This window comes from Moschus berezovskii, chromosome 6, assembly GCF_049115385.1.
Source record: "Moschus berezovskii isolate FMDL1 chromosome 6, NW_MosBer_1.0, whole genome shotgun sequence".
Classification (NCBI taxonomy): Eukaryota; Metazoa; Chordata; class Mammalia; order Artiodactyla; family Moschidae; genus Moschus; species Moschus berezovskii.
In genome coordinates this window covers 71,308,706-71,325,987 of record NC_142465.1, presented here as the reverse complement: position 1 = coordinate 71,325,987, position 17,282 = coordinate 71,308,706, and the positions used below count along the sequence as shown (strand labels likewise).

The window sequence follows — 17,282 nt, the reverse complement described above, 5'->3', positions numbered from 1 at the left end:
TTGTTTGTCAGCACCAGTGTTAGGAACTTTATAGATAGCATTTCACTTACCTCTCCACTATACCCTCCAAAGAGTTACTTGTTATTAACCCAAGTCCTGGCTGTATAGGCTCAGAGAGGTTTACTAAAGAGCCTGAGGCCACTCAGCCAATGGCAGAGCAAAGCAGTCTACTTACCTCTGACCCTTTCCAAAGCCTATTCTTTCCCTTTGTCAGGAAATGGCAACCCACTCCAGTGTTCTTGCCTGGAGAATCCCAGGGACGGGGGATCCTGGTGGGCTGCTGTCTATGGGGTTGCACAGAGTCGGACACGACTGAAGTGACTTAGCAGCAGCAGCAGCAACCCTGAAACAATGGTGCCTCTGTAGGCAGGTCTTACATGGTGTTCTTTTCACAGTTCCTACACCATTATATACCCTCTGGGCTTTTAATTCTTAAGCAAAAAATCAGCTTTCCCCCCTGCCTCCTGCCCATCACTCCATGGAACATAACAGTGACTTTGCTTTAAAGTCTTTGGAAGAGCTACAGCTCTGAAAGGGCAAGAGGGACCTAGTTTGGAGCCTGAAGATGATCCATAATTCTAAGGTAAACAGTCTTGCCTTGTCCCAGACACTGTGTACCCTGTTAGGAAACAGGCCGGCAGCCCAGAGAACAGTCATGGGTCTTTGAAGTCAGGCTTTGTTTGGTTTTCGTTTTTTGCTGTTCAGAACGTGGCTCACTCTTAGCTGGTTTTCAAAAGGACCTTTTGAATTAATGACGCTTGGATAATAGAGTGTCACCTGGGAGTATATTGGAATCCAGAAGCCTGGGCTCTCCCCTCCCCCACAGGTTCAGGATATGAGGGGTAGGTCCAACATATGTACTTTAGCAAACACTCCATAGTTTTGTTATGTCATAGCAACAGATGCTGGGTAAGCAGATCTTATACCTAGCATGCATTTAAATATTCTTATAACATCCTAGGGGCAGACATACCAAATCCAGCAAGTTTATGCCCACTCAACAAGGGATCTCAAACTCACGGTGCATATAGTAAATCCACTTGAGCCCACAGGTATGGTTGCTTTAGCTGACAGTACAAAACACTGTTGTTTTGCTTGAGCTTGGATGCTTCCGTTCAGAAAGAGGATGTGTTCTTCACTTGTCTCAGTCCCCATCCTCCTATGATCTATCCCTGCTACTTTACACATTTATGCTAAATGCTAAATGTTAAATACACTTCTGAAGGTAAGTACATTTCCACACTGGGTAAAGAGTAGGAGATAGAAGAGCAGATAAGCCCAGTGGTTTCCCAAAATGAGAAAAAATCTTTGGTGCAGTGGGTAAGGTTGCAAGCTTCTGTCCTTGCTTAACCAAGTCACATGGATGTTTCCTATATCAAGAAGTGGAATTTTCCTCTTTCAAATAACTTATGGAATAGGAAATCCACTGTCATCTGGGGTGGCAGCTCATGGACTCTGGACCCATGTCCCTCTGCTCAAGCTCCTTCATCCTCTCCTCTGCACCTGCCCTGCTGCTGACAAATATTTCGTGTCTGTTTCCTAGCGGGCAGCCCATTCCTCGAGTGGAATACACGGAGGAAGAAAAGAAAACATGGGGGACGGTGTTCAGGACCCTGAAGTCCTTGTATAAGACCCATGCTTGCTATGAGCACAACCACATTTTCCCCCTTCTGGAAAAGTATTGCGGCTTCCGTGAAGATAACATCCCCCAGCTCGAAGAGGTTTCTCAGTTTCTGCAGAGTAAGTGCACATCTGGGTCAAAAGGTTGGGGGCTGGGGATGGAAAGGGGAAGAGAAGGAAATTTAGGCAAGTGTGAGTGTGTTTGTGCTGATCCAGACAGGTTGATTCTCCTAGGAAAATGAGTATTTCACTGCTGGGCTCTGCCTCCCTGCCAGGCCCTGCCAGTAGAACACTGTCATCCAAGAAAAGGCATCCAGTGTGGATTTTGCCATGTCTATATCCCTGAAAGGTTTTTTTAATACTCAAAGCCCAAGGTGCCTAGTCAGGGTTCTCCCCCCAGCTCCTGCTATGTTATGAGCTGGCTGCAGTGTGCATGCACTATTTGTGCCAAGAGATCTGAACCCTAAGTCTATGCATCTGGTCTCTGGAATCTTGTTTTGATCCTCTCTAGTTGGGAGAACCTTCCTTAGTTTAGTCATTTGTCAAATGGAGACCATCCACCATTTAGTCTTTCTCATAGGGAAATTGTGAGAATGAAATAAAATACTGAACGTGAAAGCCTAGCACTCATGTCCAGTAGGTGCTCACTGAATTTGGGATGCGTTGGAATCCGAGTAACTCAGTAGGTAAACAGGTGATTGAACTGACCTGCCCATCATTTCAGGGGAGAAAAGTGTTTTCTTTTCTGCCAGGAGCTGTTGACTCAGCAAAACCAAGATAAACAGTCAACACATGTTAAACACCTACTATGTGCTAGGTGAAATGTGGGAAATTAGGGAGACAGACCACAGAGTTATAGAAGGAAGAGTTTTCTATGCCTCAGAGCTAAACATAGACAGTGTGGCCAGCTCTAGGGCAAGAAGCCAGGGAAGCTACCTGATAGGGAGGGAGGTGGGAGCTGGACTAGATGGGGAGTGAGTTGGATGACCTTTTGAATCCCTTCTATTTAGGGTCTTTACTATTCAGATAAAGAGAGGAGCAGGGCTCAAGCAAAATGAACTTCAACCCGAGGGTCTAAGACACATAAGCCAAGGGACAAAGGAGTCTTAAAGATATTCTTTGGCTAATTACCCGTGTTGCTATGGCCAATAACAAGAAGAATACAACAGTAACATTAGTAGTTGTGTGTGTGTGTGTGTGTGTGTGCGCGCGCGCGCACGTGCACACGTGCGCACATGCTCAGTCATGTCTGACTCTTTTGCAGCCCCAAAGATTATAGCCCATCAGGCTCCTCTGTCCATGGAATTTTCCAGTCAAGAATACTGGAGTGGGTTGCCATTTCCTCCTCCAGGGGATCTTCCTGACTCAGGGATTGAACCGTCTCCTGCATTGGCAGCTGGATTCTTTACCACTGTGGCACCAATTGGTGGGGTGGCAGGCGGGGATGGGAAAGAAGTGTGTGCTAAGTCATTCCAGTCATGTCCGAGTTTTTACAACCCCATGGGCTATAGCCCTTCAGGCTCCTCTGTCCACAAGGATTCTCCAGGCAAGAATACTGTAGTGGGTTGCCATGCCCTCCTCCAGGGGATCTTTCCAACCCAGGGATCGAACCTGGGTCTTCAGTGTTGCAGGTGAATTCTTTACCGTGTGAGCAACCAGGGAAGGCAATGGACTACATACTGCACCAGTGCCTAGGAGAGAAGTACAGTTCAGTTCAGTTGCCCAGTTGTGTCTGACTCTTTGTGACCCCATGGACTGCAGCATGCCAGTCTTCCCTGTCCATCACCAACTCCCCGGCTTCCTCAAACTCCTATCCATCCAGTCAGTGATGCCATCCAACCATCTCATCCTCTGTCGTCCCCTTCTCCTCCCACCTTCAATCTTTCCCAGCATCAGGGTCTTTTCAAGTGAGTCACTTCTTCACATCAGATGGCCAAAGTATTGGAGTTTCAGCTTCAGCATCAGTCCTTCCAATGAATATCCAGGACTGATTTCCTTTAGGATGCAAGGATTTCCTTGCAGTCCAAGGGACTCTCAAGAGTCTTCTCTAACACCTCAGTTCAAAAGCATCAATTCTTCAGCGCTCAGCTTTCTTTATAGTCCAGCTGTCACATCCATACACGAGTACTGGAAAAACCATAACTTTGACTAGACAGGCCTTTGTTGGCAAAGTAATGTCTCTGCTTTTTAATATACTGTCTAGGTTGATTCTAAAGGAGATCAATCCTGGGTGTTCATTGGAAGGACTGATGCTAAAGCTGAAACTCCAATACTTTGGCCACCTCATGCGACGAGTTCACTCACTGGAAAAGAGTCTGATGCTGGGAAGGATTGGGGGCAGGAGGAGAAGGGGATGACAGAGAATGAGATGGCTGGATGGCATCACCGACTCAATGGACATGAGTTTGAGTGAACTCTGGGAGTTGGTGATGGACAGGGAGGCCTGGTGTGCTGTGATTCATGGGGTCGCAAAGAGTTGGACACGACTGAGCGACTGAACTGAACTGAGGTTGATCATAGCTTTTATTCCAAGGAGCAAGCGTCTTTTAATTTTATGGCTACAGTCACCATCTGCAGTGATTTAGGAGCCCAAGAAAATAAAGTCTTTCACTGTTTCCATTTTTCCCCATCTATTTGCCATGAAGTGATGGGACCACATGCCCATTGGAGAAGGCAATGGCAAACCACTTCGGAATTCTTGCCTTGAGAACCCCATGAGCAGTAGAAGAGAAGCATCGAGTAGCAATTATAGAAACAGACTCTGAGGCCAGAGTGCTGGTAGCTGTGACCTTGAGCAGAGTTTTAATCACTGCATCTTCTCAGCTCCCCCATCTGTAAAGTGCAGAGAATAAGAGCTCTACCTCCTAGAGTTATGATGAGGATTAATTCTTGTATATAAAGTGCTTAAACCTGTGTCTGACACATGGTGGGTATTATACAGTGTTAGCTATTACTATCGTGATCATGGTCGTTACCATTCTCCTTCCAAGTCTGAAACTAGGAAGATTGAGAGACAGATACAAGAGCCAGAGGATGGGTGATCAAAATGTCAGCTTTATTACTGATAGAAGCTGCTTCAAGAATGTGGTATAGATGTGTTGGTAAAATGGACTTTCTAATGTTTCACCCCTGGATTAGGTAAACTAGCTTGCCAATTAATTCAGTGGCGCAGTATCTAGTCCATTGGCTGACCAAGAGCAGACCAGAATGTGTTCCTTTGTGGACAGTCGAGAGAGAAAGGGCAGAGAGGGTGAAGCTGAGAATATTCATTTCCTCTTCTCAAATCCTCAGGCAGAGAAGTCACTGCTCCTCACGGGGTGTACCTATATGTGCTATATGGGAAGAACTACAGAAAAGCTAAAAGTGCTCCTTTCATATTCTTCCCTCCTGGGAAGCAGAATCAAAACTCCCTGCTACTCTGGAAACATGAGAAGTAAGGAATAAGTGTTTCACCTTAACAAACAATAATCAAAGTTTAAATTTATTGGAAGTTTCCATGTGCGAGGCTCTAAGTCTTTTATACTTATTAGCTCTTCTGATTCTCAGAATAATCCTAAGAGATATCTCCCCACATTTTGCACATGAGAAAACAGACTCAGAGAGGTGAAGTTACCTGACCCAGATCACCCAGCTAGAAAGTACAAAGGCATAGATTTGAAGTCAGTTCTGCTTGGCATCAACATCCACGCTCTTGGACAGTTGAATGTACTGCTTTCCTCCCTAATGGTCTTCAGGCCCCTCTGGCTCCCTGTGATGGGCTCTGAGTTTTCTTTGTCCTTTGCTTCCCAGGTTGCACTGGTTTCCGCCTCCGACCAGTGGCTGGCCTGCTCTCTTCTCGGGATTTCTTGGGTGGCCTGGCTTTCCGAGTCTTCCACTGCACTCAGTACATCAGACATGGGTCTAAGCCCATGTATACACCAGAGCCGTGAGTACTGCCCTTTGCTATCAGTTTCTAGCCACAAAGAGTTCCCTCTTCCCCGGCTCCAGGAACAAGCCTGGGACTCACTGTGGGCTGGGCCACAGGACTCGTTGCCTGCACTGTTTGATGATAGTGCAACAAGGGAAGTTCATCTCTTCTGGGGATTTCCCCCATCCAAATAGCCTGTACTGATTGGAGATTTAGGCATCTTTTGAATCAAAGGTTCAGATGAGCGAATGAGAGTTCACATTCAAATTCCAAAGAGACTGTAGAAAAGACAGAGCTGTGAAATGCCAAATGGGAACAGGAACAAGTGACAGCCAGCCTGTCTCAACGCTTCCTGATTCCCGGATCACATCTAGATGATTCTCATCTCTCTTTGTCTAGGTTGGGTCTCAGCTGAAGATATAGAATGTCTGGCCACTATGCTTCTTATTTTTGCATGTAGCCATCTCCTTAGACAGCTAGAACTGGAGTAGTTTATGTGGTCAGCAGGATACCCCAAATGATCTTTCCCAGCCTGTAAAATTCATTACTAGAAATTGGAAAAGACCTATTCCTAGTAAACCTGGCACATAGAGTGTTAAATAAATGTAAGTTTTCTTCTGTAACCATGTCAGCCCCCTCCAGGATAAGACCGGAGCATCATTAATATTATTATTGTTGGTGGTGTTATTGTTATTACTTCTACTATTATTATTATTTAGCTCTCATGGAGAATAACTGAGCATATGGTATCTGCTCAGGGATGTCAATACCAAGGAGAAGACTTGGGATGGGAAGTGTTTGTGATCCATAGTTCATTCAGGTGTATGGCTGCCCATAGGAATACTGGCTCTTTTGTTCTGCATCCCACTGGGCATACGCTCAAAATCCCCTGGCTACTGTGTTTTGTCCTGTCCCTTACATTTCTTTTCCCTTCTTCTTTTTCTCTTGTATCTTGTTTCAACTGATACCAAGCCTTACATACCCCTTATTCTTAGGAATGAGGTTATAAGACTTAATGAGTTGCTTGTTGCTTTCTGCCCATTCCTCGAGTAGAAAAACTGAGTCCTGCATAGCTTATAACCTTCCTCCCCTCCAATCTCTGTGCTTTTTGTTTTTCAGTGACATATGCCATGAGCTCTTGGGTCATGTGCCTTTGTTTTCGGATCGCAGCTTTGCCCAGTTTTCCCAGGTGAGCAATTAATTTCTCTAGCCTTCTAGTTACAGGGTAAGACCTGGATTGCTCAGATAAATTGAACCCATGGAGGGGCCCTCATGTTCTCTGCGAGGGTGGAATCCAGGTATAGTTCTGTGACCCCATCACAGGTGGGAATGTGGTCCCATGGGGCTGGCTAATTACCAATTCCAGGGACCAGAGCATGGAGCTGGTGATTTGGTCATCCTAGGAATTGTGCGTTATTGACTTAGCTAATTTCACCTGTCCTACTGGATGTAGTTTAAGAGCCTTTTCATCTATGAAAACCTCCCAGATCCCCATGCAGAAGTAACCTTGCCTTATTCCAAGTTCTCGTGGTATCTTTCCCCTCATATTTTGGGTCTTTGCACTTTCTGCCTTATCAGGCAATCATTTTTGGATATGCTTTAAGTAAGTAAGATGACATTTTCCAAGACTCTAGTGCCAATAGCCTGACTCATGGCAAAAATAAAGAGCCAGTTGCCTTCTCACCATCATCAAGGCAACAGGCTAAGCTTTGATTCCTCTATTACAGTGGTGAGCAGGCTCAAAAATGCTTTTTGGATGAGTGAAAGAATCCTACAAATTCTCTTCTGGCACTGAGAGGCAGCCCCAAACCATGGTTGGGCAACTGGGATGGTGGGAGAGTGGAGTGGTAGTGCTCTGTAGCCCGGAGCAAGTTGCCACGCCACCCTGTGTCTCAGTCACCACAGAAGTGGATCAATAAAAAGCCCTTCCTGATAGTCTCCTTCCTCACAAGGAAGAATAACAATCAAATAGAATGACCTATGAGCAAATGCTGGGCCAAGGATGAATTTCACAGTAACGGGATTGTATGTGAATCTCTTGAGCATCTTCCTTTACCCAGAAGGAAAGAACTATTTCTACTCTTGAATGAGGAGGCTTCTACATGGTAGCTGAAACAAACAGAAAGCAAAATTAACTGCTTACTAAACAAAGAAAACGGAGAAGGCAATGGCAAGCCACTCCAGTACTCTTGCCTGGAAAATCCCATGGATGGAGGAGCCTGGTAGGCTGCAGTCCGTGGGGTCGCTAAGGGTTGGACATGACTGAGCGACTTCACTTTCACTTTTCACTTTCACACATTGGAGAAGGAAATGGCAACCCACTCCAGTGTTCTTGCCTGGAGAATCCCAGGGAAGGGGGAGCCTGGTGGGCTTCCGTCTATGGGGTCACACAGAGTCGGACACGACTGAAGTGACTTAGCAGCAGCAGCAGCAGCAAACAAGGAAAAACTGTTCTTATTAGACACAGTCTCTCTAAACAAAGAAAACAACTGCTTTTATGTGTGTTAGATGCTCAGTCATGTCTGACTCTTTGCGACCCCATCAACTGTAGCCCACCAGGTTCCTCTGTCCATGGGATTCTCCAGGAAGGAATACCGAAGTGGGTTGCCATTTCCTCCTCCAGGGGATCTAACAAACCGAGGGATTGAACCCCTGTCTCCTGTGCCTCCTGCATTGGCAGGCAGATTCTTTACCACTGAGCTACCTTACGTGGGCTTGGGGGAATTGTGAAGTTCAGAGATTGTTGGACTTTTAGAAGTGGTAGTGTTTAGAAATTAGGTGAACCTTTGCTGTGGAAGTGTCACCACAGGAGTAGCTGACTTTCAGAAGTGTGGTTCCTGCTGCCAAGATGTCATAGATTACTTTCAAACTAGGATTGGAAGTTTTTATTCTCATTACTAAAAGTTTTACTTCCCAGTCAGAGGCTAAATGGCCATCCTCCTTAAGCCATTTCCATTTTGGGGATCCCCACAGAGGGGTTGGAAGTCACCTGAGTCAGCAGACAGGAGCTTCTGGCTCATCAGTGTTCCTGGTTCCAGTTTTGACCTGGACAGTTCCAAAGCAGGGAGTTATTTTGAGTTCCCTGAACATATTCTTTTTTGATCTAAAAGTAGGACTAGTTTCCCACTGGAGTGCAGGATGAAGCAAGGATGAAGCACTTTGGATTCCTTGTTTTAGGCAAGATCTGGGCTCACAAAGAATAGTGGCTGTGAGAACAGGGAACCCTTTCAACCTTGCATTTATTGATGATGACTTCTGTTAGACTTGGGCTTCCCAGGTGGTGCTAGTGGTAAAGAACCGGCCTCCCAGTTCAAGAGACGTAAGAGACGTGGGTTCAACCTCTGAGTTGGGAAGATCCCCTGGAGGAGTACATTGCCTCTCCTTAAAGAGATTTTTCACAGGCTGTGCATTTGGCCTGTACAATGCTCTTTCCTCCGCTATCAGCAGAGCCAATAACAGCCTCACTTCTATCATGTCTTTGCTCAAATATCACCTTTCTAATGATGCTTTCAAATTGTGGTGCTGGAGAAGACTCTTGAGAGTCCATTGGACTATAGGGAGAACAAACCAGTCGATCCTAAAAGAAATCAACCCTGAATTTTCATTGGAAGGACTGATGCTAAAGCTGAAGCTCCAGTACTTTGGCCACCTGATGTGATGAGCTGACTCATTAGAAGAGACCCTGATGCTGGGAAATACCGAGGGCAGGAAGAAAAGGAGGTGACAGAGAATGAGATGGTTGGATGGCATCACCGATTCAATGGACATGAGTTTGAGCAAATTGAGTGAAGCACAGGGAAACCTGGAATGCCTCAATCCATGGGGTTGCAAAGAGTCAGACATGACTTCGAGATTGAACAACAGCAACACAGTGATTTTTTAAAATCATTCTGGGGCCTTATTTAAAATCACAGTCTTGGGACTTCTCTGATGGTCCAGAGGTTAAGAATCTGCCTTCCAATGCAGGCATTCAAAGGTTCAATTCTATCCCTGGTTGGGGAACTAAGATACCATATGCTGCAGAGCAACTAATCCCGCATGCCTGAACTAGAGAGCCTGCATGCCGCACCTACTGAGCCTGCAAGCAGCAACGAAGACCCAATACAGCCAAAAAAAAAGATGAAGGAAAGGGCAGTCAAAGCCCCCGACCCTACCCCTGCTTCTCTGGCACTCTGGATCCCCCTTGTCCCTTTCTCCTTTTGTTTCTTCTTTCTGAAGAATTTATCACCTTTAACATGCTTATTATTTACTGTCTATCCACCTAAATGTAAAGGCCAGGGATCTTTATCAATTTCATACATTGTCCGTCACATAGAAGGCATTCACTAAATATTTTTGGAATGAATGAATCCATATTAGTAGGAAAGAAATATAATATATATGCACACACACATATACATATATATATATATATATATGCTCTGTCTGCTGCAAGCCATGGAGCAAATGTTGTAAAAGAGAGACCACTAGAGGCTTCTGAGTTGGGAGCTGTGAAGAGAGGTGGCCCGTGACTTCTCAGACTCTTCAGCTCTGCGTATACCTGGACAGATGTCAAGCACTTCACAGCAAGTCTCCTATGGTGTCTTCAGGGGACTTGATGAAGTCTCATCTGGTGCAGCAGGAATATTCCACTTGAACTGTGGAAGGATAATCAGGACTTGAAACATTAGACACAGCCTACCGTGTGACCTTGAGCAGGTCATCTCTTTTCTCTGTGCCTCGGTTTTCTCTTTTGCAAAGTGAATGGAGGACCAAGTGATGGAGAAAGGTGTCCTCCATTCTCGAGATCTGTGATTCTATGAAGTGTGGTCAGGGAAGCCTTGACAGAACAGTTAGAGAGTCTACCTGGGCCCTTCTGAAGGTATCTAGCCACCCATCCCCTTCCTGTGGTCAAATACAAGGTTGGATCTGAGAGTCAAGGTTGAAGGTCAGCGGACCCCAGCTGTGTCAGTGACTATTTCTCTGCCATTACAGGAGATCGGCCTTGCTTCCCTGGGTGCCCCTGACGAATACATTGAGAAACTTGCAACGGTAAGTACCCTCTCTCCCTGGTGGATGGTGGGAATGTCTCGGGTCTTTGAAACTTTGTTGTTTTCCTGAAAGCCAGATCATTTGAAAAAAGATAATATCTGAATGCCTTGCTTACATTTGTACAAGTGACATTTCACATTTTGACTTCTTCTTAGTGGTTTGATTTTGAAATCAACTACATGCAGATGTTCACATGTAACTTGAAACAGTATGTCTTGAAAGTACCAACAGACTATAATGATAGTCGTTGAGAACCCCTTTGAGTGGGTGGGAAGTAGTCTAGATTCACATCTTTGAAAAGGAAAATATTTACTTTCTACCTGACAGTGGAGCCAGCATTGGATCTTTCCTTTCTCAGATCCAAGATAGAAGTGGGAATTGGTTTTCCCCTTCTAACCAAACACTCTCTTCCCCAGGGGTGTGATGACTCTCATCCATAGACACCATGGATGAGTGACTGCACAGCAGGATCTTTCCTTCCTGCAGACCCCTTTCTAACTTGAGTGATTCCCTCCCTAACCTCTAAGCCACATTTTTTATAATGTGCTCAGCTTGAAAGATAAGAAATAAAACTTTATAATGGAACTAGGGACTTCAGATTAATGCACACATATCATTCAGTTCAGTTCTAAGCCACATTTTTTATAATGTGCTCAGCTTGAAAGATAAGAAATAAAACTTTATAATGGAACTAGGGACTTCAGATTAATACACACATATCATTCAGTTCAGTTCAGTTCAGTTGCTCAGTTGTGTCTGACTCTTTGCAACCCCATGGACTGCAGCACTCCAGGCTTCCCTGTCATTATGACATATCAGTTTAGAAGTCTGTGAATTTAATTTAAGAGAAGGTTGAAACCTCCCAGATCTTTTCTCACTGCCCAGCTTCTCTGAGACCCTGGGCAAGTAGCATTTGCACCCTCACCTCGAAAAATGGATACAATTGTTTATATCATTTCCATCTCAAAAGTACATCATGAGGATCTTGAGGATCAAAAGAGTTAAATTTGTGTGGATGTAAGTTTTTAAGAAGACTCTTGAGAGTCCCTTGTACTGCAAGGAGATCCAACCAGTCCATTCTAAAGGAGATCAATCCTGGGTGTTCATTGGAAGGACTTATGCTAAAGCTGAAACTCCAATACTTTGGCCACCTCATGCGACGAGTTGACTCACTGGAAAAGACTCTGATGCTGGGAAAGGTTGGGGGCGGGAGGAGAAGGGGACGACGGAGAATGAGATGGCTGGATGGCATCACCGACTCTGTGGACATGAGTTTGAGTGAACTGCGGGAGTTGGTGATGGACAGGGAGGCCTGACGTGCTGTGATTCATGGGGTCGCGGAGAGTCGGACACGACTGAGCGACTGAACTGAAGTTTTTAAACACCAGATGCTGTGGTGATACAAAAAGCAACTTTCAAGGAAACTGCAGAACTTGACAGAATCTCTCATTTGTAAGAAAAAAATAAACTCAAATACAGAGCATTAAGTTACCTGCTGTAATTGTGATAAGAGTATTCACCACCAACCTAGCTTCTGAAAAATAATCTTATTATTGATATACTGATCTGGGAATAGTCTTGGGCCCCTTGCTCTGCCCTTGAGATGCTGTTTCACTTGACCCTATTCAGTAGGAAAGAAAGTGAAAGTCACTCAGTCGTTTCTGACTCTTTGCAGTCCCATGGACTATACAGTCCATGGAATTCTCCAGGCCAGAAACAGGAGTGGGTAGCCTTTCTCTTCTCCAGGGGATCTGCCCAACAGGGATCAAACCTAGGTCTCCCACATTGCAGGTGGATTCTTTACCAGCTGAGCCACAAGGAAAGCCTGAGAATCCTGGAGTGGGTAGCCTATCCATTCTCCAGTGGATGTTCCTGACCCAGGAATAAATTCTAGGACCTTATTTCCTAAGCCATTTATCTGGGACATGTTGCACTGGGAGCTATTGAAAGAAAAAGACTTGGGAGGCTGAGTGCAGTGACTGACAGGGTTTTAACACAGATTGTTGGATGGTGGGGATATTGAATAATAACCTTAGAACTTTGAGGCCAAATAAGGAAGCAGATAATAAAATGCAGTGATAAAGTTTAATGTGGGTAACTTACACACAGGAAGGGGCGGATAGAGAGCAGCCAGAGGCTTTGGCAACCACACTCTATGCCATGAAAAGGATACAGGGGGGTTAAAGGGGCCAATGCTACTAAGATTCAGTGCAGCCAAATTAAAATTTATTAGTTAATTAATTAAAGGGGCCAAAGCTAAGGATAGAATCTGATTACTAAGGGAGAAGAAGGTTCACACTGTCAGGAGTTAGGGGTTTTTTTCCCTCCGCCCAGAAGGTCTCATGACCATTATTTCTTGTGAGGCATTACCCATCTCCCTCAGCAAAAGTTTTCATATGTCAGACGAAGTTTTTATATCAGATAAGAAGGGTAAAAGTTGATGAGGAACTTGTCTGGTGCATTCCTTGTGAGTAGACTAAAGTTCAACCATGCAGAAAAGGATGGGGTTAGGACTTCAGGCTTCGATGGAGCTGACAAAATGAAGTTGGTGAGATTCAGCCACACAGATGACAAGATACTCCCTCAAGGATTCTATCATGACCCAGTTCCCTACCTCCCCAGAGCCTGAGGGGAGTGTCTGGTAACTCCAGCCAACTTGGGGGAGCAACTCCCTCTCGCTGATGCCACAGAGAAGAAAGTGGAAGGGATGGAGGAGTTCCTGGCATAGAGAGTGGCTTGTTGGGGGTGTCCTTTGGGGGCTTCCTTAATACTCTCCCACAACTTCCCATCATATCTTGCATTCAGTTCAGTTCAGTTCAATCACTCAGTCGTGGCCGACTCTTTGCAACCCCATGGACTGCAGCACACCGGCTTCCCTGTCATCACCAACTCCTGGAGCTTGCTCAAACTCATGTCCATCGAGTCGGTGGTGCCATCCAGCCGTCTCATCCTCTGTCATCCCCTTCTCCTCCTGCCTTCAACCTTTCCCAGGTTCTTCATATCAGGTGGCCAAAGTATTGGAGTTTCAGCTTCAGCATCTTGCGTTCAGCCAGCTCTTAATTCAACAGGTAACTAGATAGGGTAAGACATAGCAGACGAAACCATGACCCCAGGTCAGGCTGAATCAGAGAACAGACCTGCACAAACTCCCACCTGGGCACCTTGTCTCTGGCCCTGGGTTACCTGTTTCTTCCTTGTGTACGCTTTCAACTTGAGTTTCCATTTCAGATTTACTGGTTTACTGTGGAGTTTGGGCTCTGCAAGCAAGGAGACTCCATAAAGGCATATGGTGCTGGGCTCCTGTCATCCTTTGGTGAATTACAGGTATGAACCGAACAGTAACCATGGATGGTTTGAGAGTGGTAGGTACAGCAGACCATTCATTTTCCCTTTGTGCTGTCGAAACCCTCTTATATCCACTTTGAAACTGAACCTCGGAGTGTCTCCTCAAGTGATTAACCTCTTAGCAGCTATGATTTGGTCATGACTGTGGGTTTTAGAGGTTGAAATTGAACTGCAGGTATACAGGTCTCCAGACCAGAGGGGCCTCCTGAATCTAGCATTGAACTGTGCATTGGGACATAGGCAAACACATTCCAGAAAATGTGGCTGCTCCCACACCATCTGTGGATCACCTTACTTGAAAATGGTTGGGGTAAAATATTCCTTTTGATCCTGATTGCTGTCTAGTATGTGCAAAATAATTTAGTTCACCTGCACTGGGACTAGGGTATGGAAGGAATAAGGATAAGGTGGGAGGGGACGCACAAATAGCCTAGGAATGTGGGAGGGACCAGCATCCCTGACTTTACGATGACCACTTTCCATTTGGGACCCGCAGTATTGCCTATCAGGCAAGCCGAAGCTCCTTCCTCTGGAACTGGAGAAGACCGCTGTCCAGGAGTATATGATCACAGAGTTCCAGCCTCTGTATTATGTGGCTGAGAGTTTTAATGATGCCAAGGAGAAAGTGAGGTGAGATGGTAACCAAGCTGGGCCAGCAGCCCTTGGGCCCTCCTGACTCATCCTGGTGCCGCTGGTCTGTGGGAGGTTGGGCAGGAGAATGGACTCCAGTGCCTACAGCAGCGGCGTGCATCAGACAGTATTCTCTCCCCACCCTGTCTCTTTCCACTCCCTGTTGAGAGAAGTGCCTTCCTTTGCAGGACCCCATTTCATAGCTTATTAGCCGAACATGATGACCCCTACAGACAGGCCTACCACCTCATCCTTGCTCAGTGCAGCCACCAGGTCCGCCCCTGAACTCTCCTATGTTCAGAGCGGCCACAGAGGTACCCCCATCAAACAGCCCTAGATGTCTTCTTACCCAGGGAAGTCCCTTGTCACTTTAATCTCCCACATACTTGCATAACTTACTCCTCCCCTCTCTTCAGCCTTTACTCACATTTAACCTTTTTTGTGTGTCTTTCTCTAACCAACTTACTTAACATCACTACCCAGCCCTGCCCCCCCGCCCCAGTACTCCTTACCCACTCTGTGATTTACTTTTCTCCTTAGCACTTATTAATGTCTAAAATCTTGTATGATTTAAGATCCATGGGGATAGGGAGTTTTGTCCTTTCTGCTCTTTCCCTGCACTTCAAGAACAGTGCCAGACAGATAGCAAGCACTCAGCATTGCTATTGTTCAATTAATCGCTAAGTCATGTCAGGCTCTTTGCAACCCCACAAACTGCAGCACACCAGACTTGCTTGTCCTTCACTGTCTCCTGGAGTTTGCTCAAACTCATGTCCATTGGGTCGTGATGCCATCCAACCATCTCATCCTCTGAATCAGTGAGTAATTGGCAAATGTACCAATCTCAGAGGCAATTCAGCACCAGGCTGGTGGAGTGGTACCAGGACTCCAAGACTCTCAGCCCCCTGAGAAGATGGCCCTGCCATCAACCTGCTAGAGCCACCCTGCTCCCAGTGGGAGGTAGGCTGGGCAGAGCCTACTTAGACAGGGCAACCATGATACCATTTTTACCACTTCTTTTGTCATATCTTAGCAGTGATAAATAAATGTCAGTGATAAATAAATATTAGCAGTGTAATAAATGTAAGTCTTATAGGCTTCTGGGATTTCATGAAGCTGGGCATGTCAGCTTTGAATGCACCGGGCTTAGGTAACCAACAGTAAAATGGTAGCCCAAAAATGTACTTTATTTGACCCCAAATGACTCCTTTTACTCTTTTCTCCAGGGCCCTTAGGTCCTTCCTGCCATTCTTTCCCATTTTTCTCCTAAATTTTCACCCATACTGGGAACCTAGTCTTCCTGTAGCCCTAAAGGTTCCACTCTGCCATTTGTGGGACTCCTTTAGGGTTATGGATTTTCATGAGTTCATGCATTATTCCACCAAGGTAATTATAATTACAGGTAAGGTGGCTCAGACAGTAAAGAATCCACCTGCAATGAACGAGACATGGGTTTGACCCCTGGGGTCAGGAAGATCCCCTGGAGAAGGGAATGTCTACCCACTCCAGTATTCTTGCCAGGAGAGTCCCATGGACCAGGGAGTCTGATGGGCTACATGCCATGGAGTCACAAAGAGTTGGACACATGTGAGCGACTAACACTTTCACTTTTCAAGATGCCTGGTAGCTATTTTGTACCAAACATTGTTCTCAGTGCTTTTCAGATATTAATTCATTTAGTCATTAAATAAGACCACAAATTGTGGATAGGGGTACAGAAACAGTGAAGGGTTAAGTAACTCACTCAGAGTCATACAGCTAGTAAGTGACTGGCCCAGGGTGTGGACTCAGGCAGTGGAACTCAGATCCGGTACTCTTAACTGCTGAGTCTCACTGAGATTCCCATATGGACAGGCCCTTCTGGAGCTGACTCCCTAACTCAGGAAGTGATCAGCCCCAGGCCAACAGGGAAGACCTTGCCAGGACATGGGCCTCTCTTTGAAACCCCACCTGCTCCGCTAGTGTCCGCTTCCCCTGGTGACTCAGTGGTAAAGAACCTGCCTGCAATGCAGGAGACGTGGGTCCATTCCCTGGGTCAGGAAGATCCCCTGGAGGAGGAAATGGCAACCCACCTCAGGATTCTTGCCTGGAGAGTCCATGGACAGAGGAGCCTGGCGGGCTACATATAGTTCATGGGGTGGCAGAGAGTCGGACATGACTGAGCACGTACTCACTGGTAGTATCTAGAGCACAGAGGAGAGACAAAAGCTCTCATCTGCTGAGAGGTGGCTCACAGAAAGAAAGAATTCTAAAGAACACAGTTCAAATAAGGAAGGGACCTGAGCATCTCTGGGATACCCTCAGAGCATCCCGACTAAAGGAAACCGATGCCAACGATTTTCAATTTCGGTATTCAAGTTCTAGCAGAGACAGGGCTGAGTTTGTTCACACACCCGCTGCTTGACCTGAAGAGGGCTGAGTGGGCCTCAGACTGACAGCCCAACTCATATACCTCCAGTGGGGGAGGCCGATTCGCCAAAGGAAAAACAAGGTGCACCCAGAAATAAGAGGGAAGAGGGGAAGAGCAGGCAGTCACGGGTGTCTGCTACTTGGTTCATGTCACCAGCTGGACTGAGAAAGCTTTCTCCAAAGAAGAGATGGGGCAGGATACTTAACCACATATTCTTCATGCATCCCCTGCTGCTGCTGCTGCTGCTGCTAAGTCACTTCAGTCGTGTCCGACTCTGTGTGACCCCATAGATGGCCTCCCACCAGGCTCCCCCGTCCCTGGGATTCTCCAGGCAAGAAC

The 17,282-nt window shown here is 46.1% G+C and overlaps 1 protein-coding gene across 1 annotated transcript in view; it reads left to right on the top strand.

Moving 5' to 3' along the window:
* Positions 1 to 17,282, top strand: part of PAH (phenylalanine hydroxylase) — an 84,693-nt gene that overhangs the window by 61,468 nt on the left and 5,943 nt on the right. Inside the window, exons 6-11 of the mRNA XM_055396355.2 lie at positions 1,544 to 1,740; positions 5,410 to 5,545; positions 6,647 to 6,716; positions 10,502 to 10,558; positions 13,787 to 13,882; positions 14,400 to 14,533. Coding sequence (XP_055252330.2) covers positions 1,544 to 1,740; positions 5,410 to 5,545; positions 6,647 to 6,716; positions 10,502 to 10,558; positions 13,787 to 13,882; positions 14,400 to 14,533 — 690 coding nt within the window. The remainder of the gene's footprint in view (positions 1 to 1,543; positions 1,741 to 5,409; positions 5,546 to 6,646; positions 6,717 to 10,501; positions 10,559 to 13,786; positions 13,883 to 14,399; positions 14,534 to 17,282) is intronic.